We start from the raw sequence: 26,818 nt of genomic DNA on the forward strand, positions 1-26,818 counted from the left end.
GCGAAACAATAACTTTTGCCTCCTGGGTGTATCTTCACGTTTCTCAACGTCCCTTTATAACAACAGCTTCATTTTCCCATCACTGGAGAAAAGGAAACATTAATACATGAAAGTCAGAACCACAATAAACCTCAACAGCCTCTCAATGACTGCTTTTATAATCCCATATGTTGTAATTTTAATAATAAAATCTTAGTTATTTACATTTGACTTTCTTACAATAAAACACATATACAAACAAATATTCATTATGTTCAACAGCGTTCTTCATATAAAATAAAAGGTCCAGTTCATCCAGCTGCTCATCTGTGATAATTTACTGTCCAGTTTTGTCCAATAAAATCCACATTTTTCTTCAAATGTGTTCATTTTTATCACAGTTCCTCCCTTTACGCTTTAGTTCCTGCAGGTAGCAACTGATGTTTCATATGTAGCTACACGTAAGAACCATAACAATAAGGCCGCAGACAGTAAACACTGCTTTTATTCTGCAGGGGAAAATGCATCCTGTACATAAATCAAGAGACATTTTAATGAGTTAAATTTGTCGAGCTGCAAAACCTGTTTGACCCGTAGAAAAACATTAAAGAACATATAAATCTAGCAAAAATATGTACATTGAAAAACAGAATATGTAAGATTAAATATAGTAAACTCCTCTATAGGCTTGGGCCAGCATGAGATTATCATATCTGAGTATTTACTCAGAAACGTAAAACATTGTCTCTGTTTTAGTTTGAAACAGAAAAGCAATAATTACTCCAACTGCTGCTAAAATTACTGTATATATATATTATTATTATTATTTTATTTTATTTTATTTACATAAATTCCACCAATTATTAGCTTCATTTTCATTTTGATGCAAAGACTTAAGTAAAAAATAGATTTAACGCTAGCTAGATGTAGCAGTCCAATTCCCATTAACTAAACATGAAAATAATCATTAAAAAACTTGTTGGGGGTAAAACTGACATAACTGTTTCTTTAGTCTCTCTGGAGTGTCAGTGATGCCCCATGGTGGCATGGCGCCCTGGGCAGAGAGCCATTTATCTCACATAAACGACCACTGATGACAAGGTTAGTTAGTAGAAATACACACTAATATTGCATTTCAGGCACTAAGGCACTGCAAGGCTTCCCTGCTGTATTATAAGCCTGGCAGGCCACCAGGCTTATAATTTGTTTATTTTAAATTTGTTTTTCATGTACATGTGTCGTTGACAGTATAGACAAATCAAGCTAGGTTTGTAGCTGGCGCATTGAACTGGACGCACCAATTGTGCCATTCCTACACCTACCGGTTGGCCTCATGCTGTCATTTTCAAATTGTGATCCCGACTCAAGGACCTCTAAAATTTAGTGATTAAACATTTTTTTAAACACAAAACACGATGGGCTTCCGATTGGCTGCTCTAGTACCAGTACCACCAGCATTAACCCTAACAGGCTTTCTAGGGGAAACCATGCACTTTAACATGTTCAGTACAATGTGTCAGTAAACATATAATAAATCTGTTTTAATAATCTTTTATCTCTGTAGAATAATCCAGTTCAAGTTTGTAATGTAAAGCCAGAGAAACTGAGGTTTGTAAGATTTCTTGATGACAGTGGGAGTTCTCGTTCAGATGACTTGATGTTTAGTCCGAGGAAAAGCGTTCAGTCAGTGAAGTCTCTGTAGATCTTCCAAGATTCGACGATTCCAGAGTCGAGTAAGCGCTTTTCTTTTAATAAATGGCCCAAAAATATCCCAAAAATGTTTAAAAAGGTTCCTGTTATTATGAAGTAAAAATAGAAGTTCAGGAGGTCAAATAAACAAATAAAATTGTCTTTTTTTTTCTGTCCATAGTAATTACATACTTTGTTTTTCAAAATAAAAGTCTCTGTCAGAGCTAAATTGCTGACAGGCTTTTCTCATTTCCAATTATGGAAGAAAGTCAGAGGTTTAGATAAGCTGTGGTTTGTAATAATTTTGGCTCGGCAGGAAAATGGCGTTGGGATTCTCTTTGGGCCTGAGGACCCCATTGCTTTCATAAAACATTTTACTGAGCGTTCCCTGAAGACAATGCCGACTCCTTCCTTCGTCTTCCTCGTGTTCCTCCGTTGTGGAGGATTCAACGACCGAGTCGTCGCCTGGGGAAGTGTCGTCTTCCTGTAGGTGACCCAAGTCAGGCTCCTTATGACCGTTGCCATCGTCCTGCTGGACCTTGAGGGGAACCAGCGAGGCAGGAAGGCCTGAATCCTGAAGGAAAAGGCAAAACAAGTTAAATTTGCTCAGCTTGATCTGTGAAGGTCAGTAAAGAATGCTGGCTCACATTGGGTGCAACAGTACATTTGTTTTCAGGAATAACCTACATTTGAACGTTTCTGGGATCAAAAACTGTCTTGAAAAATTGCCGACTCGGTCGACGGAAAACCCACGAGGGCGCAGTGCAGTTATTCTCGTTAATTAATTAACTGTGATTCACCACATTTTCTAATTCAGTTGCACTAGCCACACACAAGCCCTGATTACTGCCTGGCCAGCGTAATTAATCTTAAATAGATGTTGTCTGGTTAAAGATCTCAAATGCCCAGAGATGAAGAAATGCAAAAACAGATGAGAAACAAAGTCAACAGCTACGTTTCCATTGAATTGCCACTCAAATATTGAGCAAGATTTTAAAATGTCGCAAAAAAGAACAAAATCGAAAGCACATTAGCAAGCAATTTCACTTGCATAGTGAAAGTTTGACCTAAAGAGGCTGGAAAACTGCGCCGCAGTTCAACTTAATTTCTCCTAAAAAGAAAAGTTTCCTCCACAGCAATAAAAAAAAAGGTTGACTACCAGTTTTTGTTTGTTTCTGTGTTTCTCCTCCATCTCTATAAAACCAAACTGACAATATAAACAAACCATCACATTACAAACAAAACTACATCACGCCTAACCACTCAGGCGCTGACGCATACCAGCGACATGTTGCTGTTCTTCACGAACGACTCCACCCGTTTCCTGCGCTCCTCCTTCTCCCTGTTCATCTCTGCGGCTCTCAGACACTGTCTGTCATCGGTCCAGACGACGGGACGCCCGTATTCATCCCGCGGCACCTCTGCTGGCGGTCCCCACCTCCCACCCAGAGTGGACTGGCTGCCCTGATAGTGGGGCCGCTCCTGCAAAACAGCGAGGTGGAAGTTTTAATAAACATCCAGCAATCTGGAGAAGTATTCATTTGTCCTACGCTTGACATTATGTCATGTTCAAGATATAAATTTTAATGTATTTCATCAAAATTTAGTGAATTAGACCAACACAAATATAGTTAAAACCTGCTTTAAATATTCCCATTATTGTGTTTCAGGCTGATTTACTGTATTTATGATGCTGTTGCACTATAAAAACACAGAATCTTACCAAGTATTTTTGGTCTACTTTGTAGCACAAATGTTTTTCTACCTGTAAATTAAGATAAAACTAATCTACCAATAACTTTTCAGCACGATAAGGGGGTTGGTTTTACGTCAATAATTCCTTAATATTGATTAAAAAGTTCTAGTTCCAATGGCAGATTTTTTTTTCCACTTAAAACATTTTCCCCACATTTTCTCTCTATCTTGAAAAGATGTTTAGATTCTCTCCTTTTTGAATATGAGTGCTTGTCTTTGCATTTTCTGTGAAGTGCAATTGTTAAGTGATTCACAAATCATTTCATTCTCATTTCATGCTCCAAAATGTAAATAGTCTATTGGAAACTAATAAAAACATATTTTTTGAATCCTGCTGCTGCAACAATTTAACTCCTTTTCATCCAATCAAGATTATTTCAAACTCACCAGAGACATTTGGCTGTATTTTGTGTGGCTGTCGACTCTGAGTAAGGCATAATCTTCAGGCTGCAAAATATGGAGAAAATATTTAATATATTAAAAAATGAGTGAACATGAGTGCAGAAAAACAAAGAAATTCACTCTGAGTTTCATGTTCAACAGAACTGCATCATGCTTTAGTCTGATTTGTCTGAAGCTGCAGCAAACTGTAATTGCGGACTTCCACAGCTCCACCCAAATCGGACCCGAGTGCCAACCTGAGGTTTGTCTCTGATCTCCAAGGTATCAGGTGGTTTTTTTATACCTGAATTCGTGAAATTGAGCCTGTTGAGTTCAGTCTCCTGAAGGAGGCTTGTCTCGAGAGAGAGTTAATTTCTTCCCTAGAAAAAGCAAAACAATAAAACAAGCCTATTTAGAGGATTTATCGAACAAAACGTGTCTGAGAATGTGACAGGTTAAGCACTCGAAACCAAACATTTAACAGCCAATCTGTCATCATCGCTTGAGCTTTAAGGGAAAGCCTCATTTAGTTTCTCACTCTGCTAAAGAAAACCTGGCTCAGCTCACTTTGTTTCCCGGAGCTCCATCTTCAGCTTTTTGGTTTTTCTCAGATGGCGGCGTTTGAGGACCAGAAACACGATGAGCAGCAGCAGAACCAAAGCGCCGGCCACGGCACAAATAACAATCAGCAGCAGGCTTTGCTGCAGGATAGGCAGCTCTGTCAGGAGAAAGTTAAAGCAGTTAGCACCCTGAACTCTCGCTTCTTTTTTATCAGACATATAACCTGAATATAACCTTATAACCTGTAAAACCTCTCCTAAATTTTCTCCCAGGCCTGTTAAATGTTATCTTAACTTCATGATGATTTTTATTCACTTATCTTCTGTAATAAACCTCAGACACCTTCAAAAAATAGTTAAATTCACAAAAAAGTCATTTGAGACTTCTAATTTAATTAACAGGTATCAGAATAAAAAGGCTTGAATGCAATTGCATGCCACACTTTTCAGATTTTTATTTTGAAAAATACATTTGCAAAACCTTGTTTTAGTTCATTCTGATATATTGGTAAATTTGTGTATGAATATATTGCAATCTTGTATGTACTTTTCACCTTTAATACTTCACATCTTATGTAATTATATCTGTAGATACTATAGATTCACCACAAGGGGGCAGCAAACTCACAAGTCTACAGTAGGAGAAAACCGTCTAATTTTGTTGTCTTTTTATTTGGTACAATGCAGAGAGATTCCCAGATCTTACCTGATATCTTCAAAATAAACTCTGTTTTTTCAGATCCTACAGCGTTCTTGACCGCGCACTCATAAGTCCCACTGTCATTCAACTGGACGGGCCGTCCGAAAATGAGCTTTTCTCCTTTGACAGACACCCCGTCTGGCAGAGCTCCTTCTTTCCTGATGATAACAATAAGAAGAAGAAAATGTCAAGCCAATTTGGAGAGATGTCAGCGAGGGGTGAACCACACAGAATGCTTGAGTCACAACTTGAAACAACAAAAGGGTGTGACTCGCTTTAGCAAATGGAAAATGAAAAAGGAGGCAGAGAGTAAACATGCATTCCAGTTTTAGGCCTTTGTTGAGTAACAGCTTAAAATGCAACAATTATTGGTTTATATCACGGAAGAAATCATTTCAAATAAACACAAAAGATTACCATCAGGTCACCCCTAAACTATTGTTTTACATGCACCTGAACCAAAACCTGCAGCCCAGTCTTCCAAACAAACTAAATAAAGGCCAGCCTTAGTTGGTGCATGCAGACTGGATAACGTGCAGTTGCAGAGGCATCACCGTCACATAATGGAGGGCCAGTTTCTGATCAGGTCCACTGAGACGGTTCAGGTTGCTGAGTTGGTTTCCCTGAGCTGCAGTGGCTATTTAATCACTGCTTTACCCCCCGCTGAAACTGGAGCAGGCTCATGTTTCGCACCTCAGAGCCCCACCTAGCTTCCCTGACCACCTTTTATGACAAAGTCACACGAGAATATTTTATCTGACGAATAATCTACAGTCAGCAGCTGAAAATGTCCTAATCTGGCATCTGGATTCACAAAATTCGTCTTTGACAGCGAGTTATCGCTACATCAGTACTATCAGGGTTGGTATAATGCGGAGACATTTCCAGATTATTGTCCACAGCCGCAAGTGAAACCAAGCGGTCAGTGGAGCGTTACTACAAGACACGTAGCATTTACACTAGCAAATTCGCAGTAAGGGTCAGAAACTGAGAAGCTGTTGCACTTTCTGGGTTACAAGTCATTTCATGTTCCTACAAACCATTCAGTAACTCAGTTCTTAAACATGCAACAACAAAATACTGGATTAAATCTGGACCGCAGAGTCTTTTTGTGGATTTTGCATGTTATATACTTGCATATATATATAGATATATCTCTATATATATATATGTATATAAATAAATTTTCAGGTGATTTGTTCTCTTTGCATAGTTCTAAGCCTTGTTTGTATATTCGGGTAAATTGTCATTCTAAGTGTCTCTTATGTGTAGGAATGATTCTCCATCTGTGTGATGGAGAATCAAATCACTAATTGACCTCTGCAGGGACTAAACAGGTGTAGAAAATAGATAGATGGATGTTTTGCACATGTGCAAACTCATGTGCAACATGCACATTTTTTAAGCTTTTGTGTTTTTTTTTAAAGAGTCTTAATAACTTTTATCAAAGTTAGATTTTTAAAGACACCAAATAAAAACACTCCAGTCAAAGTTTTGGAATCTGTGTGACTGAAGTGGTTTTGAAAAGAGCAAAAATGTGAAACAACACAAACAAACAAGGGATGGAGGAAACTGTGGTCCTACACTGCAAAGCCAGACAACCAAGTTTGGCAAAACATTTTCCAAACATTGTTTTACTTTGCACTGTTTTCACTTTAAAGTTATGATACCAGAAGTTACAGTGTATATATAAATGAATATAACAACAAATGACGATGATTAATTTAGGAATATCCATAGTTGATTCTGTCAATCAAGTCGACTTGTTGGTCCACTCTGTGCAGCAAAAAGGGTTTATGGGCCCCTAAAGTTTGACTGTTGTGTAAAGAATGCATGTTTTAATATTTAAACTAAAATATTTTAAAATTCTGAACTCATAGTTCATCTTTTTGGGACCAACATGGAGCCAAATCACATGAGACATTTTAAAATAAAATGCTTGCGCATTTTTCTCTGTGTTTGATATATAATTTAATTATTGTTTTTGGCTACAGAACCAAAACTGGCTCTAGTCCAGATGTCACATCTGATTGTATGTCACAGTAAAAAAAAAACAAAAAACATTAACCCATAAGTTAAAGAAAATGTCTGCGAATCCAGAGGATTGTAAAAGAAAGAAAAAGGTCAAATTTCTTCCTCATTCCAAATCGAAAGAGTAGCGACATAAATAGATTTCCTGCATCTGCTAAACAAAGAGCCTCAGTTAGTCAGCTGCGGCCTTAGATGAACGTCGTACTCCAGTAATCAGACAGACGAATTACCATGTAGATGAAAGCTAGCTGGGTGACACAGAGGCCAGTGAATCATTTTGTTGAACTAGCTAAACAAAATAAATAAAGTTCTCAGTGAAAGAAATACCATGTTGGCTGCTGCAGCTCTTTGTTTATGTTCACTAACTGACATTTAAAAGAAAATGGTTAAGTTTATGAAGCAGGAGAATAACATTTTTTGTATATTTTGCTTCCACAGTTAACTGAAAACAGAGAATAGCGTTAGCTTAGCACTTCAGCTAACTGCGCAGCATGGGAAAAAAATCATCAGAAGAAGAAAGAAAGAAAGAAATGAATTTATTAGAGAGTGAATCTGCATGTCAAATATATGTAAAGAAGGACATTTAAAAGCTTTGTGTGTTTTAGGCGATGAGTTGTAGCAACAGAGTGTTTTTAGCTACCCAGCTCTGCACATTGAAGCTAACTTATAAATGCTCTGTTTACGGTGAAATATCAGGATTTCTGCAGGCTTACAAAATTATTTAATTCAGAAATTTAATTTCTGAGCCTTAAAAAAATCTTAAATATTAAATTGAGCAAATTAAGCATATTATAGATGTAAGTTCGGCTTGTTTGTTTTTTAAATTTGTAAATAAACAAGTTTATGCTCCTGAAACAGGCATATTGTGTATTTAGGCAATTAAAAGCAAATTTGATTTGTTACATTATCTTCTATGTTATTTTGAAAAGTGTGTTTAATGTGTCAAAATTTTAAACTTTCAGTTGCAGGACAAAAACACAAAAACAACATCGATGTAGAGAAACCTACGTGGGATATAATCACAGTTCTTATGTAAACAACATTGAAATGTACCAATTTTAATGAACTTTAAACCTACAGCGTTCTCAAACACATCCAGTGTCATTCCTTTATTAAAATTAGGATTCAATATCTGCAAATGTCAAATTTTAAATCACTCAGATCTTGACTGGAACATCTTCACTTTCTAATTTCTGAAGTGCGATAGATTTTTCCAAAGATCAGGTTTCTCAAACTTGCAAAATCTGCTCCACAAAATGAAGCCTATGATAGAAAAAAAATCATTACCTATAAAAATTACTGCAGAGGAGTGAGTGATGCACAAAAAATTAACCTAAATCAAAGCGAAGTTAGAAAAGCTGACAGTCTGCTATCTTTCCTTCAGCAACAGGTTTAAAAATATATAATTGTAAGCTTTACATCTGCAACCTAAAACAACTTTAATCTGCACCTGCTTTCTCATTTTAAATAGAAAGCAGGATGTGCAAGTTCAATATTGCAAAAACCTTAACATCATTCTCTCATTTTAGACCAACTTCCTCAGAAACAGTGGTGTGTTTTCTTCTTGAAACAGATCAGATTAAATCTTAAAGGTGGAGTTTGGCAGACCTCTCTCTGCACCGGTTATGCAAGAAGACTGATAATATTTTTATATCTGATTAGCGATGGGCAAGTTTGAATCCGATTATCCCATTCTTTTTTAATATCTAAAGATTGTCTCCTGTTTAAAGATTTTCCACCCGGCATTCGACTACTATGTGCACATGCAGAGATGTAATGGCTGGTACGGTGTCTCTAATTAAAGCACAGACCCTGTGTTTTCACCAGACATTAGAGTGATATTTAAAGCATCGCTCTGTGATTAAGTGCTTAGTTTGCGTCTCCTGCTCTTCCACATGTCGCTGGTTCCATCCCTCGTGTGAAAACGTCTTCTGCCCCAGAAAGTCTCACTTCACGTTTCACAACTCGATGCCACGGCTTTTGATTTCCGCAGCGAAACGAGCAGAAAAAGTCGTCCCACTTTAAACTCGAGTGCAACAGCTTTGCTTTGTACCAGTGTGTAACATGTAATTGTTTTCATTCACATTCCAGCAGCAGGTAAAGAGCAATTTAGCACTGCAGTGTGCTGAATTAACATGTAATTAGCAGAGGTAAAATGTAGGTTTGTGTGGTATGATGATGGTACCGAGTCCAGATGACGTTCTCGGGTGTTGGGTTTCCCTTGCCTTCGCACACCAGCTCGGCCTTCTGCAAACCAACATGCCAGTCACTGGGAGAACTGGAGATCTTGGGATCTGGGGGGTCTGAAACAAAGAGGCATGCATTGCAGTTATAAAAAATTCAACTACAACTTCTTTCTCTCAGAGAAAGAAGTCTCAGCAACGACGGGTGGAATGAAACTGAAACAGTAGTTGAAGTAAAACCAAATAAAAGAAAACAAAAGTCAGAAATTATAGGGAAAAAAAAGCAAAATCTTGTGAACATTTAGAAAAAGACAACTTTTAAAGGTGCAGTGTGTGACATTTATTTAAAAAACGAAATACATTGAGACCGATAATCTGTGAAACAATCGATCTATGAGCCTCCTCACATGAGCCGCTAATGATGTCTAAAGAAATGGGGAAAAAACAACCAATCAGAGACAGGAGGCAGGTCTTAGTGTTGTTAATCAATCTCATGTACTCACTGCTAAATGTGTTAATCGCAGAGAAACAACTTATTGTTAGAAAAAACAATAATCGTCCAGCTTAGCATTCAGCGAACCAGAGAGTAAAGGGGTGAGAGAGAGAGAGCAGCGCCACACTTAGGAGTGATTGACAGCACTAAAATATTCTTGTTTATGTGTCCTTCTGGTATATATTTAATTCTAATTCATATCAGAGAACGGTTTGAATAAGAATAAAAATTCTCTTGCATTTACTGATTCCACTTCGACTGGGGAACTTGATCTCGTCCTTCTTTACCTGCAGCTAACTCTTAAAATAGATCCCTCGAAGGAAGTTTTCATGATGACTACCTGTTATGACCAAGCTTTTCCTGCTGCTGCAACAAAGTGACAACACAGGAAGATCGGTTCTGCAACATTTTGTTCAGTCAGGCAAAGTTACAATATCGTATAGTTTATTATCAGAAGTTTGCTGTTAATGATCAAATCCTACACATAGGGAGGAAAATTACAATAAGATTACTCAAAATTTGCTAAGATGCTTAAATCTAAGGAGCTTTTCTCCAATTTGTAAATCAGTTTGCCAGTCGGGAAACTCTTTCTTCAGATAGAAATCCAGAAAAACTGGATGTTTGTTTTTTGTATATTTTACCAGTTCATGCTAATTTCTGGTGAACCAAAGCGGAAAACTCCAAAGACATCGAGTTCATGAGTCAAGTCCACACCTTGAAAGTTGTCAAACACAACAAATCCAAATACCAAAGAGTCACTATGACACAGATATGGTAAAAGGTCAGCATGGCTACACGAAAAGAGAGACGAGGTCAGAGTACGTCCGCATTTTCTCTGGTCATAACCTGATCTGTCATTAGCGGCTCACTTACGTCCACAGAAAGACAACCAAGGCTGAATAAATACGATTCAAGGACAGAGGGCGATCTTTTTTCAGAACAGGAAGATCTTAACAAAGCTGGCTCCGAGCCCAGAGAAAAGTTTGCTCAGTTTGCTGAGTTATTTAAGACTGATTTTCCACCCTGAGGTTGCAAGAGTTTCGCTAAAGGAAGAAAATTTGATGCCGGCTGCAGCCAGATTAGTATGTTAAAGCAGTCAGTGTGGAGGATGAAGCCTCTGCAAGCCGTTGATGCTCAAGACTTGATCATCAGGATTCAGTTCAGGAACCAAAAACTAAGAGCCCACTCCACTGAAATACATTATAATCCTCCTGGTTTTTCCACCAAATATTGATTTCTGAACTCTTCCTGAGTTAAAACATTAGTATTGTTGTTTCTAAATGAATATCAACTTGTTTCTTTGCATTATTTGAGTTCTGAAAGCACTGCATCATTTCCATTTCTCATCTTCTGCAAATAAATAAAACATTTTTGCTTGAAATTTCAGAGACATGTCAGTAGTTTATCAAATTAAGGGGACAATGTTCCTTTTACTCAAACATAAACCTATATAAAGTAAAACAGACAAACAGATCATTTTAGGTGGTCTCATAATTTTTTCCAGAGCTGTAAATGATATTCCAACTTTGCATAACTGAGCGTGTAAAAATTAAGTGGAATAAATCTTCCCGTATCGTCTCACTTCTCTGTGACAACAGAAAAACTTTGGGCAAATCTGCGAATAGCAATGAAAAACTCCTTCTAGGAATCTGGCGTTGCAATATGAGACAGCGCCGGATTTAGTTCAATTAAATGCCAACAAAGAGGCAAAACAGTAAACATAATTTACTGTTTTGTTTTTAGAATCAACAGCAGGTAAAAATACACACTGAAGCACGCAATGGTCACAACTTTACGAGAGAAAGATGGACCTCGATCTAGAATAAGGGTTGAAATAATTAATAGGATTAATTGTGATTAATTTAGTAATTTATTAATAGCTAACAGATTCTAAAAATACCAATTTCTAGAAAACAATATATTGAAAGTAACAATTAAGCCAAAATTGTACAAAACAAAATTTTAGCTTCTCCTACTGAGCACCTTTTGTCCAATTATTAATCAATTAATTAAAAAAAACAACTGATCAACTCTGCACTGTATTAATAAGTCAAGCAGAAATTTTCACAATACTGAAAGTATTTTTTCACTGCAGATTCATCCTTTGTTATTGCATTTTAGGGAATAAAATGTTTATTATATTATAGAAATAAGATTTAGTTATTTGTTTATTTGCATTCCTTCAATGCATTTGTAATATTGCATAAGATAGTTAAGTCACAATCAATACCCACTGACTGACTTAACAATTGGGAGGTTTTTAAAAGATCTAATTTTCCAAAAAACTATTGGTAAAAACCATCCTGTTGATTTTTTTAAACTTTGCTGTATTTTAGAAGCAGTAGAAACCCAAAAGGAAGCATAAAAACATAGAAATGTGAATTTTTCATAATAGATCCCCTTTAATTGATTCATGTCATTCCACTGATTTGGCTTTGTGGCCAGTTCCCCCCAATGACAGACTGGTAACTCTGAACAACAACAGCATGTTAGTCCTAACTGGTCCTAACTGGTCCTAACGGGTCCTAACTGGTTCATCGTCTGTTCTGTACTCACACTGGACCACCAGTGGGTTCGCTATCCTGCGGGGTTCCTTCAAGCTGGGATGCCACACCAAGCAGTCCAGCTTCTTGCCGTTCATGCTGCGCAGCGGGTGGAGCCAGTACTGGATGAACGCTTTCCCGTCTTCCCCGGTGTGGTTCTTGGTCTGGCCGGGCAGCTCGGTGTCCCAGGACAGCCAGGGTTTGGGGTAGCCCACGGCCCGACAGGTGGCGGCAAGGCCGAACACCTGGCCTTCCACCAGGTTCTCCGATTCCACGGAGGAGATGGGTAGCACTGACGAGAACAGGGAGATATTTGTTGGTTAGTATTTTTAGGTTCATGTTTGTTTTCTAAGTGAAACTGCAGGGCGACACTGACCAGAAATACTTTTTGTTTTATTTTAGGGATTGTCCACAGATGATGCATACAAATGGTATTCCTGGCTTTTCAACCAACATAAGGAGGTTCCTGTTCACATTTTAGCCTCCTAGATCGTTTTCTGTACCAACACAATGGCTGCTGTCCACCTAAAGGAAGTCCAGCTTTAGGAAACAATACCCAGTTTGCAATAGCACACCTGCACCTGCCCTACTTTAGCAAAGTGAAATGTCTGCAGTGGAAACAGAAATATTATATTAATGGAGATTTTTATTGCTGTTTTTACTACTTTACATGTCTCTTTTTTTGTTATTATTACCATTTCTTTATTTTTCTTACTATTTTTTACTGTTTTCAGAATTATTGTAATTATAAAAAATTTTTAAAGTAATTTTCATTATTTTTTCATTATTTTAAGTAGTTTTTACTGTTATTTTTAATTTATTTTTATTGTATTCATTTTGATCTTTTTTCCAATATCATTGTTATTTTTCATCATTATTATCATCTTTTTCTTTCATTATTAATTATCATTATTATTATTGTTAACCTATACAAAACAAAAACCCAACACATCACCAAAAGAACCCAGATACTTCAGTGAGGCATGGTGGAGGCGGCATCATGCTATGGGGTCATTTCTAATGAGATTAAACTCATGAGATTTGATTCACTTTAACTTAAAATGAATAAAATAAACACCACATATCAGCCAGTTTTGACACAAAACCTTCAGTTGTCTGCAAGACAGATTCTGTAAAAAATGGATTTAATGTTTTAATCACTAAAACATTAAACGCTTTGAGTCCAAGCAAAACGTCCAAATCAACTATGACCGAAATGTTTCTGAGTCGAAATGTTGGGTCACAAACACTCTTTTAATATCCATTAGTAACAAGAATGGGCACAAAAATCTTTTAAAGGTAATTAAATAAGAAGAGAGACAGTAAGGGAAATATCTTGTTCTTTTACTGTAACTAAAAATAGTTGGGTTTTATGATGATCCACTCTGGTTTTTATTTACATGTCACAGATTTTTAGGTGAAACATGGATTTAATCAGACCGAGTAACACCAGGATTTAATTACAAAGGTTTCTGGGAGGTTTAGGATTGAGTTTCATCTCATTTCAATAGTTTCGACAGAAACTCGCTCACTTTTTCCTGAAAGCTCATCAGAATAAACTCTGATCGGGATTTTGCAGCATAATCAGATGTATTTACACGTAAATACTTTTGTTTTTATTTTGTGTCCAACTCGCTGTGACTCACAGGAAAGTCATGATCATCTGATATCTGATCAATCTCTGCACACGTCTTTGGATAATTTCTTTAAAAAAAAAAAGCAATAGCAACAAAGCTGTTATGTTTTAATCTCTTAAAACCCTAAATAAATGACATCACATCTGCAAAATGAACCTGCAACCAGCAGACTACAGTTTGGTGTAGATCACGTGTCAAACTCAAGAACCGAAGACCCAGAAAATCTTTGCATTTGCACAAATATTGTAAAAATTCCTTACAAATAATTAGCATCACAAAATATGTGACTTTGATTATAAGAAATATTTTTTTTAAATCACAAAATCCTGAAAGGAAAGCTATTTTTCAATATTTTAAGATTTGATTGCAGAAAAAAACATGTAAATTCATATATGGGCATAAATGAAATGAAAGTGCTGAACATGGACGGTGTTTATATTCTTTGGTCTGCTTGAGCAGGTTGGTTCAGTTCCAGGTTGTTACAACGTCTTCGTCGGACGTTTTACATGCAAATTATCAAATGTTTCAGGGACGTTCAGGACTGGAGGCTGTCAGTTACTCGTCTGTGTGGATTAGTGATCCGAGGCGTGCCAAAACAAGCCCTGACGCTCGGAGCATCACTGCCGACAATGACTGGCAGCAGAAGTGATAGCATCAGGTTCCCACAGCTGCTGCGATGATTCGAATGTTACCTCATGTGATCCACTCAGGAAGTGGAAACAAGCCTCAAAAAAGGGAAAATACTATAAAAACACCGTCATAAATGAGTTTATCTACAGAAAACACTGGTGCACAATGGCAAAACCTGGCCAGAGAAAACCAACATCATTTCTTTTCTCCTTAAATTCATTTATGTTTCCAAGTTTCTTTAGTAATAATACTTCAGTAAAGTGTCCACAGGTTGAATTTTATGTGAAATATTTGAAAATGACAGATTAAGCAGAATCCCGCCGCTGTTTTAAAAAAAATGTCCTCCATGTTTGCAGGCTGTTTACTCCAGAATTTCACCTGGCAAAAGTTTTTTTATTATTACAAACCATCCAACACAATTAGATGAGGTAGTAGATATTTTCCACAGCTGGTCTTTTCTCAGATAACATTTTGCAATCATTTCAGACTTTTTCACACACCGTAGCAGTGAACCGTATAAAGACAGAATAAGTGCTTCTAGTAATTTATGGCCCTGATTGTGAAACCATCAAACCACCCTTGTTGGCAGCTCTTCTCTTTATGGTTTTATCAAACAACCCAAACATGATTAGTAAGATGCATCAGAAAAATGGAGAGCGTGAAACTTACTCCACACGGTGAGCCTGATGGTCCTGTCGAAGCTTCCCTGGGGATGGGTGGCGATGTGGCACCGGTAGACGCCGGCGTCTGACACCTTTGTGACCTGGAGGAGCAGAGCTGAGCTCTCAGAAATTGGGTTGAAGGTCTCAAACCTCACTTCTTTACGATTCTCAAGACCTGGAGGAAAAAATAATAAAAACAGGTCAAACTGAGGAACTTGAGCCTTTACAGGACAAAGCAAATCTTATTTTACAGCATTGGTGAAAGAGTTTTGCTCTTAAAAAAAGCAAAAATAAATAAAGGGTTAAAAGTTTATTTTGAGTTGTTTGTTAAAGTTTAATTTATGAACATACACAAAGATTAAGTGAACTTTTCACCTTATATGAAGAAATCCTTTTTACACAATAAAAGCCGTTAAAGAAAAAAAGTCTGGAGGTTTTTTTTTTCCATTTTTATGTTTCAGATTTTCAATCATTCACAGATTTCTCTTCTAGAGAAATTAGACTTGTGCTTAAAGTTCATTGTTTGGCAAGCAAAAGAAGAAATGTTGCAATAATTTGTTTTACATTTTTAACAAAACAAAATTGACACATATGCATTAAATGCTTTAGCTACATTTATGTCTTTGGAGATATTACAGTTATGGGTATAATATACCGATAATCCCTTCAGTGAAGTGGGCCGCGATGATCGGCTTGCTGGTTCCATTTGGGAACACCTTTTCCCAGGAGACCTGCACCATCCTCTGGTTCTCCTCCGGCTGGTACCAGCAGGGGAGTCTGGTCTGGGTGTCAGTCAACCCCATGAGGTCGGTGTTGGGCTGCAGAGGCTCCACAAAGGCCCCTTGAACGCATTCTGCTGAGGAGAAAGCAGAACAAGGTCATCAATCAGAGACAAAGGTGTTGATAGGAGGAATGCTTGAACTAGGACATCTAGAGAAACCAAACAGTAAAACCAGATGTAGCAAAATTCAGAAAATTGAACTTATTTTAAAGGGAAAGTTTGAAGATAAAGAAGTAGCCATTCTTTCAAAAATGATTTCACAATACCATAAACAACTGACCAAAAATAAAAAGATACAAGTTTAAACAGAAAACAGGCAATTTAAATTTGTTTACTTCTAATTTTTGGTTCTTAAAAAGTGTCTGTTTCTCTCAGGTTGTACATGCGATCTCTCTTAATATATCTTTTTTTGCAAACTGATGAAATGATGTTTTTTATTTTAAATGTAACTTGCAGAATATAATAATCCTGCAAGTCATAACATTTTATTAAATTTAATTGGAAGAACAATGAATTTGTTGGACCTCTGCAGCATTTTAATGCCTCTTTTTTGCAAAACAAAAGTAGAATTTGTAAACTCTTTACGCTTTCATTACCCAAAACTTCTGCACAAATAGAAATAAGGAACGATCAATGAATTGCATAACATCAAAAATGCTTCATCACTCAGTGAGTGTTTCACTTTATATCAATGCAAATCAAAGAAATGCAACGCCTACTATAAGAGAAAGAAAACTTGATCTGTTAAGAGAGCCACTTTCTCCTTCAGTGCTTTACAAAGGAAGTGATGCACAGCGTCAATAGATTTGTTTACAGACAAACACTCCCAAAAGCTACAGCTAAAAGTTCGCCCAACCTGCTTGACTTGGACCTCAGCATCATGGAGAAAACACGCATGTGCACTGAGACTAAAGCACGGCTCTTCAAATGGAGTTAAGTCTTTTATTTTAAGACGTATTAAGGTGTTCCTGTTTCACAGCGAACAATACTGCAGGAGGTTTACTACTAATCCTGATTTCCTCACTCATAAGTGACTGCTGTAGTTTCATCTCTGCAGGGCTTGTTTCAGCGATGATGTAAAAAAAACTATTTTTATATTGAAGAGTTTGGCTTTTTTTGGTGATATTGTTCAGTATTTGGTCTATTATCACTTTAAGAAAACAATTAATGAACCTTTCAGTCACATGTTACACAATTTTCCCCATATTTGACATTAATCTTCATCAGACGGATTGCTTCCCATCTAAACCATCCGCAAATCTGTCAAGCAGGAAGTGAGGTCGATTCTCAGGAACTACAGGATCCTCAGGATGTTTTGTACCTATTAATGTTTTTCTCAATAATTACTTAGACTCATAAGTGGCTTAATGTTTATAATTAGCAGACCAAATATGGTCTCTTCTGGCTTTAAAACCAAACTGCTGCTGAACCGGAGAGCTTCATCGGCTGCATCCACGGCGCACGGCGGAGCATCAACCGAGATCCTTCCCCTTCCAGCAGCTGTTAATACCCAATAACAACCACTGCTTCCAAAAAAGTTATAATCTTTACATCCTTGCTGGTATTTGTGCAGTTTTACTCATTTTGAATAACATTTCTGCTCTTATTTGTCAGAAAAGTTTAACAATTACTTTAGTTGATTATTCTGATAATTAGTCATATAAAACTTGACACATTTTGCACTTTATGTCTTCATTATTATAATAATTATCAGAATATCATGCAATATTAGAGATATATTGAAATCAAACAATTCTTATTTCTAAATAAGGAAACATTTTATTGCCGCAAATGAAGAAACAGATTTATCTCAATTCCTTTTTTAACTTTGTATTTCCAGTAAAGCTGCATAAATCACATTTTCAGACAAGTTGTAACTTTATTTCTTCTTTCTAGATTTTTAAAACTCATTAGTGGCTTTTGTGAGTTAAACGCTGCATTTCTCCTTGAAAGCGGTGAATTAAAAGCTCAGGCCGGAAACACCAAGCAAATGAACTTTGATTTCTAGGACAAACACGTTTATTTCTTCTCCGGTTACTGATTCACAAACCCGATAAATGATTACAAAGCTGCCAATATCGGGCACAAAATCCCACAGATCCTGCAAGGATGCAAACGTCCAGACGTCCCACAGAGACGAGGCGTCAATCTGCACTGCAAAAACACAAAATCCCACCAGGTATTTTTGTCAATTTTCTAGTGCAAATATCTTGTAAACTCAAAATAAGACAAAAACTAACTTATGAGTTTTCGAGCAGCTTGTTTTACGTCAGTAATTCCTTAACATGGATTTAAAAAATTCCAATTATATTAGCAAAGTATTTCACTAATAATATAAATGCCAAGTTATAAGTGAAATAATCTGCCAGTGAAACTAAACTACCTTTTCATCAATTTTAAGAAATTAATTACATAAAACAAGCTCCTATATCTTTCTGAAAACTTACTTATAAGTTAGTTTTTCTATTATTTTAAGTGTACAAACATATATTCACTAGAAACTAGTTGGGTTGCAACGAGTTACATTTATTCAATTACATTTACTTGAGTATCTTTTTGAAAGAAATTACCTTTAGGAGTATTTTTACTATGTTGTATTTCTACTTTTACTTGAGTAATTTTATTATGAAGTGTTTCTACTCTTACTTGGGTAAATTTCTGGATTTTTTGCCCGCTAAATGAAAAACATCAGACACTGACACGCCTGCAGGTTTTAAAGTTTTATCAGTTTTATATTGAAAGAAACTGATTTGGAAAAATGTTCTTTTGCCTGATTTTGTTATTTATATTAATTATATCCTTCAAATACCAAATTTTCCTCTTAACTTTATAGTTTGTTTCATCTGATGATGTAATTTTTAAATGTTAATTGATTAATAATTTGATCAGTAACTCAGTAGTGGAGTAATTTTCAACTCTTCTATGAGTAATTTCTTGAACGGCTACTTTTCACTTTTCCTTGAGTAAATGTATGTTAAAGTATTGCCAGTATTACTTGAGTTCAGTCGGCCCACCTCTGAACTGGACCAAATTACTCGGTTAGATTTTGTGTTTTTGCAGTGCAGGAGAGAAAGAAAGACCTTGGATGGACAGAATCAGATTAAACGAGGTTTTAGAGGAAGGCAAAGATGAGGTAAAAAAATCAGCAGCAAACAGAGAGAAAGAGTTAACCACTGTTCACACACTCTAGACAAACACGACTTCACAAAGCTGCCCTTCAGGCTTTCCCAGTCCCCTCAGAGTGACAGTAACTCCATCACACCTGAGATTCTCACACCTGTTGAAACCAAGAGCCTGATAACATTATGTTTTCTTCTAAGCGGAGCATTGCTCTCTGACCTCGTCTCTGTCAGTGCCTTTAAACTACGCAGAGGAGGGAAACAATTAGTCATGAAAACAGGAAGATGCCGGTTGCACAACAACCTCTGACTCATGTTCAGGAGAAAGAATGCGCCCGAGCCGCATTCTGTCGCACCTTCACGCAACTTGCATTTAATCTAAGACTTTACCTGCAGGCGCCTGAGTTCAGACAGCTTCAAGCTGCAGGTGACACTGCAGAGGGTTCACACTGATCCGAGTAGAAGACTGTTTTATTAAAAAAGTGGACAAATAACAAAATCCCTGTTGTTTTTGTCTTGTAATATCTTCTCATAAATCATCTTACTTAGTGAGTTTTCTTTAGTCATTTTCATCAAAACCAGAAAACTGAAGAAGCTTTGGGGTTATAATAATAGCACATTTAACCCATTCCAGAAAAAAGTTTTTATGAAAAATAAATTTAATTCTATTTACTAAATTTAACATTTTATCTGATGAAAAATGTATAAAATGTCTTCATATAAATTAAATTGTTAGAGTAAGAAGTTATTTTGCACAAAAATATTGAGGAAATTATAAATTTAAGGAGGTTCATTCAAGGAGGATATTTAGTTTCCATTGCAAATATCTTAATACATTTTAAATAATACAAAACTAACTTACTAGTAACTTTTAGCAAGTCTATAGAAGCTTGTTTTAAGTCGATAATTCCTTAATATTAATGAAAAAACACTGGTCCCGCTGACAGATCATTTCATTTATACCTGGTATTTTTTCATCAATATTCAGACATTATTGACGTTAAAGCGAGATTTATTTCTTGTTGAAAAGTTTCTTGGAAGTGAGTTTTGATTTCGGCTTTTACTGCTTCCAAAAACATCCCACATCCTTGAAAGAAAACATTTCTGGTGACCGGATGTCTTGCATGACTTTGTGTTTTTGTGTTTATGATGTAAAGCACTTTGAAAAGCCTTGCTGCTGAAATACAAATAAAATTTGATTGATTGATTGATTGATTGATTGATTGATTGATTGATTGATTGATTGATTGATTGATTGATTGATTGATTAAGTCACATCCTATGGTTACTACGCCGTTTTCTAGCGACTCAGAAGAGCTCCAGCACTTTTGGTCAGCTGGTTTTACTGCTGTATTTGCTGTACAATGGGTGCTGGAAAAAACAAGTTTATTTGCCTACCACCCAGAAACCACTTGCTGCATTTTTATTGGTTGAGTATGAGGCTCCACTTTTGCTTTTCAAAGATGTCCAGTTGTATAATTGTGCATCTGTTTGCAGACATTATCTTGTATGAATGTAAACATTCTCATTACCCAAGAATGGTTCTGTGTAAAGTGTATTGAACATGTTTTGTGCACCTGTTCAATGAAGCTCAATAGCTGAAGACAACCTTTAAGTTAAAGACAAAAATACTGTAGGAATGCAGCGGGAGTAACAAAGCAGGAACAACCAAGTTCAACAAAATGTAGAAAACTGATTCTTTCAGCATCATGTGAACTCTAAGGCAAAATCCATCATCCTGTCAACAAGGTTGATTTCTCATCCGGACACTCAGAGTGATCGTCACCTTCAGAGGACATCAAGTCTGTTTCAGGTAAACAGCTCAGAGTCTTACATCCTTTCAAATTCAACATAAACGTCTCAGATATTTCTACCAGCACCAGATCCTCCAGAGCTGGTGGAAAATTTAGGAGCTGATCCTTGAGATTTTGAAGCACCGCGGCTCAGTCGCCATCAAACAAAAGTCAAAACATTCCACCAAAAATCTCCATTGGAAGCATGAGCTTACTGAGCTGTAACACCAACATTTCTGTGTTTATAAGCTCTTCAGGACATGAAATATCAGGAAAAACGGCAGATTAAACGTCCTTGTGTTGAAACTGCATCATCTACTAGAATGTAAATGACAACACAACACAGGTTTGGTGGGAAAGATCCCACCAAACCTGCAGACACTATCAGCTACATCTCAACACTGACAAACACATTTTAACCTCCCTGTTGATTTTACTTCATGTCAGGGTGGGAAATGTCAGCAAGAGGACGTTTGCGTTCTTCGACGCCACCCACTCGGTGCCACATTAGGACATTTCAGACGTGAGCGCCGAGAAAAAAAAAATGTTTCTCTAACAGTTTGTTGCTTGGTTTTCACCTTTTTGGTTAAATATATTCCCCTAATTCTGAACTAATTTAGATCGGCTCTAAATTAATTGGATTTATTTTTTTAAGTGCATTGAGATAATCATTCTGCAATGTTGCAGTAAAAATGCAGTCATTGTGAAACATTTGAATTATTTTTAATGTATTTTGTATTAAAAAAATATCATTATTTGAGGTCTTCAACACAGTTTGATGGAAGGTTTTCGGCTAAATTCCTGTTTTATTTCTTATTATGTTGAAATTCTGAGCGAAAGGATAAAAACACAACATGCAAACCCCAATTAGAAAACATTTGCTTGAAAATTCAGAAATATCCAAACTATCTATACTGAATAAGATATAGATATTTAGCATATTACAGTAAAAACATTTTTTTTAAGAAAACTGGTTATAAAATGCAAAAGAAAAAGAAAATCCAAACTTCGCTCTAAAATATCTCCAAGGTGTTTTTGCACCCTGAGGTAATTATGATCTCTATGCAGCCACACCTGAACAAATGTGGGATTTCTTACGTTCTCACCACAAAAAAATAAAGCATATGCAGAATTTCCTGAACAAGAACAACTCACAACAAACGTCACCTCCTGGAAAGAGCTGAAGATTAACATAATAACTATAATAAGAGCTCAAAACATGCAGGGAACTGTCTCAGACAATGCAAGTATAAAGCTTCCTTCCAATACTTTCTTTCTCTTCGATCATAAAAAGTTGGCAGGTAAAGGTCAGATGCAAGACAGACTTAAATAATAAGTTAGGAGGGAACAAATAAACCTCCCAAACAGGAACAGAAAACCTTTCAGCAGCAGCAGCAGCAGCATTTTATGAGCTGCAATAGTTGTCAAACAGGCTGAGAGTTTGTTTCCCTGACAAAAATAGATGCTGTTCTAAAACAAAGTATCTGTAAGTTTAACTTTAAAATTCCTTATGATGAACATTTAAATCTTTAGACTTAACCTTATCTGAATAAAATGTTTGCAAATCAAAATTAAAAACCTTGATTAAAAGAAAGCATGTAAAGTTTAACACTAAAATTGATTGAGTGAATTTTTCAAACTTCATTAAGACTGAGCTTAATCTGAGTAAAATGTGTTGAAAACAAAATTTAAAACAAAGTTAAAAGAAACTGGGTTCTGATCTGAACAGCTTTCTACGCCACGCAGTGAGTGGGGTCACTGCGTGGCGTACTGCAGCCTGCGTCTTTCTTAGCAAATGAAAACTTGTTTCTGATGACATTTTGCAGTAAAATCAGATTAAAGTTAAATCTTTTCAAGTCTAAACCTTAGAAAAGCAAGACTACATAACTCAGAACCGGTTTAATCAGATTAACTCACCGATAAGAAGAAGCAGAAGAAGCAGAAGTCCAGTCATCGACTCCATCTGTACCCCGAACTGCAGCTTTTAGTTTCCCTGTTTAAATGATCATGTTATGGGTCAGGGTCAGGTTAGGGTCAGGTTGGGGTCAGGGTTCGGGAACCTGCCCAGGACGTTCTCCCTCTTCCTCAGCTCCTCTTCGGGGTTTTTAGCTTAAAAATCCGCATTTGAGTGACGCTCCTGTGGATCCGCGCTGACTTCATTAGAGGTGAATGCAAATTGCTGCAGGAGCAGAAAAAACTGTTTGTGCGCAAACAAACAGCAGAAAGGAACACAGTGTGTGTTTGTCTAACGAAAACCTGTCCGCTCGTCACGCAGAGCCGCAGAGCCGCAGCGCAACCTGCGCAGGTTGGAGCTGCTGCTACACCTGTCGGGATAAGCCCCGCCCACCTGTGGATTGTTGACGCCTACATATATGCCGCGTTCAGGTGTCTGTGAGAATTAAAGAGCTTCTTTAAATGAGGACATTCACTAAATAAAAGCTGAGTGGTTAATTCTATATTGATTTATGAATAAAAAATATTGATTATTTTATCAATTGTTCATCAGAATGGTGATTTGACACTTTCTTAAAGTCATAGATATGCTAAACCTGGCATATCTACTAGATATGCTAAATGCAGAGTTAGGTAACTAGTTACTTTTACTCAATTAATTGACCTTTTTGAAAGAAAATTACTTTTAGGAGTACTTTTACTTCGCTGTACTTTTTACTTTTACTTGAGTAATTTTACCATCTTAGTCCAATTTCTAGGTTTTCACCAAAAATTCACCAGATGCACATCTGGAGTTTCTTAAGTTTTTTAAAAATATATAAATTTTGCCTGATGTTAATTTTTTGTTACTAATATAACTTATTGTCTTTTTCATCCTTAAAATACCTAAATTTCCATTTAACTTTATGTTTTGCTCTATCCGATGATGTAATTCTTTAAATATCAATTGATTGATCATTTGATCAGTTACTCAGTATTTGGGTAGACATTTTACCAAATACATTTTACTCTTGTGTACATATTTTTAAGACATAGATGTAAATAGTGAAAAAGAAAAAGCTTAAACTGCACAAAGCTTCATCTCATCTAAAGTTTCTTCTTGGGTAGAAACTTGTTGAACTACTTTGAATAATTAACTGAGTTTATAAATTGAATTATCATTATTATTATCATTTTCTAAATTGTCTCGAGATTATATTTTTGTGAATTGGCACAAACTGAATAGTTTAATTGATGCTGATAATATCTTCTAATCTTGAAATATATAGCGTCTATGTTTCACATTTTTATTTAAAGCATATATGTGAATTAAAAGTGATGTCACAGACATGAACAAAGTATTATTTTACATAAAATGAACAGATTTTTGCTCACTAAATGTGTATTTATTACTGAAATTTTATGCCTCATTTTATCAATTTTGTAAATGTTGGATTCATGTTCACATGTATTTAAAAACATAAATTTTTTTTTTTAACAATATATCAAAAAATATTTAATGAGGAATCTGCAATATTTTAGTGTGATTTAATCTCAATTTCCCCCGGTCAGTGAACGCATCAGGATTTTTTTCCCCAAAACATCAGTTGCTTTGTGTTGTTTCAGTGATTATCTGTTTCTTCAGGAGTTGCATGCAATAAATAGGCGTCTTCATTTATTCATACAGATGTTTTGCAGCACGTGACACAGACGTGTAACGCTTTGTTTTGTCCCAGATTAAATAAATACAAACTCACTGTGATGCTGATTCACTCGTTCCGCAGTAACAACTGCAATGAAGCATGATGCTTTAACTCACTGATTAAGAAATGTTCCTGATATTCCACAAACACAACACGGTCAGCCTGTTAAATGCTGCATTAAGCAACTCTTTTGTTGCACAGCTTAATACACACGTGCAACATAAAGTGATTTCATTGTATCAGTCTGAGGAGCAAACAGCCAGCTGCTGCTTTTATATCTGCTTTAAACGTGTTTCCAGTTCTGCAAATCCAAGAGAATGAATGAATGAATGAATGAATGAATGAATGAATGAATGAATGAATGAATGAATGAAACCACAAAAGTTCAACAGCAAATTATGACGGTCATATGGACAAAGAAAGGAAGAGTAAAACTCTTCTTCTAAGTTTTAAAAGTTGAACATTTAATAGAAAAAACAAAATGAACATTTCTAGAAAAAAAGAAAAGCAATTTTAAAGAATTTCCAAACATGAAAATGATCAACGTTTGGAAATTTTCAGTCTCGAAAGCAAAATTTGAAAAGTTGAAAATTTGCCAGAAAAAATATACATATTTTTGAGTTTTTCTCTAGGAAAAACATGAATATTTCAGATTTCAAAAGTCGAAAATTTGGTAAATTAATCTAAGAAAATTTCTAAAAAAAAAAAAAAGTTTTGAACTTGAAAATTTTCTAAAAAACGTTTTTGTTTCTTGAAGCAAATTTAACATTTTTCGAACTCAAAAATCTTTTACTAGATAATCTCAAATTAAGCTCAAAATATTTTACATTGGGTAGGAAAACATTAGGTTTATGTGATGCTAACTCTCGCCTGCAGGTGGCAGTATTTTCCTCATCGTTGATTGAAGTCATCAAGTAAAAACTGTAACATTTACCGTAATGCATGCATGGGCGCAAATATCGCACAACTTTTTTGCAAATATCTAAATCACAAGTTCAAAGGTTGTGACTCCTGTCAGCATCGCTCTGTAGAGAAAACAACAATCTGTTGGTTTACAATTAACTAATGACAAAGTTAAAGTTTAAATAAACTGTCTTTGGGTCAAATGGCAAATTTTTCAACTTGAAAGTTTATCCAGTTTAATTGAAAACTGAGTGAAGTTTCATCCCAAGAAGTATTTCAGAACTGTCAAAACTTAATTATTAATATTTTATTTATTAAAAACGGAGTCAGTTCCTCCATTCTCTTTCAAACTTTAAAAATACCACAAACAGAATTGTGCCGATGTCATCAAACCACAGACAACCAAAAACTAATTGGTAGTTCTAACAGGAAGTCAGACATTTCAGGTAACTGAAAAATGTTTTAAAAAGATCTAAAATAATAATAGATCAGCACTGTAACATATAAAAACACAGATATGATTTAAAACAGTCGCTTTAGTCAAGTAGAATAAAACTGTAAGACTTAATTTAAGGCTTGAAAAAGTGGGAACAGAAAATATGTTGAGACTTCTGCTTTTTTTCCGACCGAAACCAGCAGGGAAGCACAAAAACACTGAGAAAAGAATCAAACACTGTTAAATTAATTTATTAGTTGTAATATTTTGTGCAGAAACAAAATAGAAAATTAGTATTTTACAAAATGAGTAAAAGTAATGTAAAAAGTACATATAACCAGAGTATAAAGCTATATTTATATTTATATATGTGTATTTCCGCTGCATGTGGGGCGCTGGTCACACCATGGGCTTCTTGTCCATCTTGATCGTCTCGTAGGTGTCGCTGCTGCGGGACGTCAGACCCTGCAGGACACAAACACTGAAAAACTCACAAATGCCAGACTAAAAACAGCTTTATGCAAACGTTTCCTGCAACCAGACTGGGTGTAAAACAGTGACAGCCTGCAGCTTTATTCAACAAAAACTAAAACAAGAACAAAAAAGTGACTGGCTCTCACTTTAGGCTGTCACTTTTCCCTGTTTAAAAGTTTCTTTTAGCATTAAAATGAGAATCTTACCGCATAAATGCCTCCGCCTGCGGGCTGCTTCTGTAGGACAGAAACAAAAATTATCTTCAGGACTTTTTAGGATTTGGAAATAAATGTCCTGAATATTTATATCCCCCGCTTTGAGTTTAATGTCATCTGAAAAGTTCAAGACAAAAACATCAGCAGGAAGCAGGATCTGACACCAGAGTAGAAGGTGGAAACTCTGAGTGTGAAAATAAATAATGTAGGTTGGTGGTC

The 26,818-nt window shown here is 36.0% G+C and overlaps 1 protein-coding gene across 2 annotated transcripts; it reads right to left on the reverse strand.

The window, feature by feature from the left end:
• Positions 1-466: 466 nt before the first annotated feature.
• Positions 467-23,220, reverse strand: nectin4b (nectin cell adhesion molecule 4b). 2 transcript variants are annotated; one of them, XM_055058362.1, is made up of 11 exons: positions 22,854-23,220; positions 15,899-16,096; positions 15,251-15,418; positions 12,328-12,606; positions 9,281-9,398; positions 5,071-5,222; positions 4,372-4,522; positions 4,109-4,184; positions 3,811-3,870; positions 2,950-3,150; positions 467-2,242 (listed from the first exon to the last, which is right to left on the reverse strand). In XM_055058362.1, the coding sequence occupies exons 1-11, from the start codon at positions 22,897-22,899 to the stop codon at positions 1,946-1,948; spliced, it is 1,746 nt and encodes a 581-aa protein (XP_054914337.1). In that variant the 5' UTR covers positions 22,900-23,220; the 3' UTR covers positions 467-1,945. The 2 variants fall into 2 exon arrangements, with proteins under 2 accessions (XP_054914337.1, XP_054914336.1); XM_055058361.1 differs by having other exon boundaries at positions 15,899-16,099.
• Between the last annotated feature and the right edge of the window lie 3,598 nt (positions 23,221-26,818).

The sequence above is a fragment of the Poeciliopsis prolifica genome, unplaced genomic scaffold, assembly GCF_027474105.1.
Source record: "Poeciliopsis prolifica strain line A6 unplaced genomic scaffold, Auburn_PproV2 SCAFFOLD050, whole genome shotgun sequence".
Lineage (NCBI taxonomy): Eukaryota > Metazoa > Chordata > Actinopteri > Cyprinodontiformes > Poeciliidae > Poeciliopsis > Poeciliopsis prolifica.

Coding starts and splice junctions, on each gene's coding strand:
- nectin4b (XM_055058361.1), bottom strand. CDS start 22,899: ATGGAGTCGATGACTGGACTTCTGCTTCTTCTGCTTCTTCTTATCG. Junction 12,607..15,250: donor CATCAGGCTCACCGTGTGGA/GTAAGTTTCACG, acceptor TGTTCTCGTCAG/TGCTACCCATCTCCTCCGTG. Junction 5,223..9,280: donor GAGAACGTCATCTGGACTCG/GTACCATCATCA, acceptor TGTTATCATCAG/GAAAGAAGGAGCTCTGCCAG.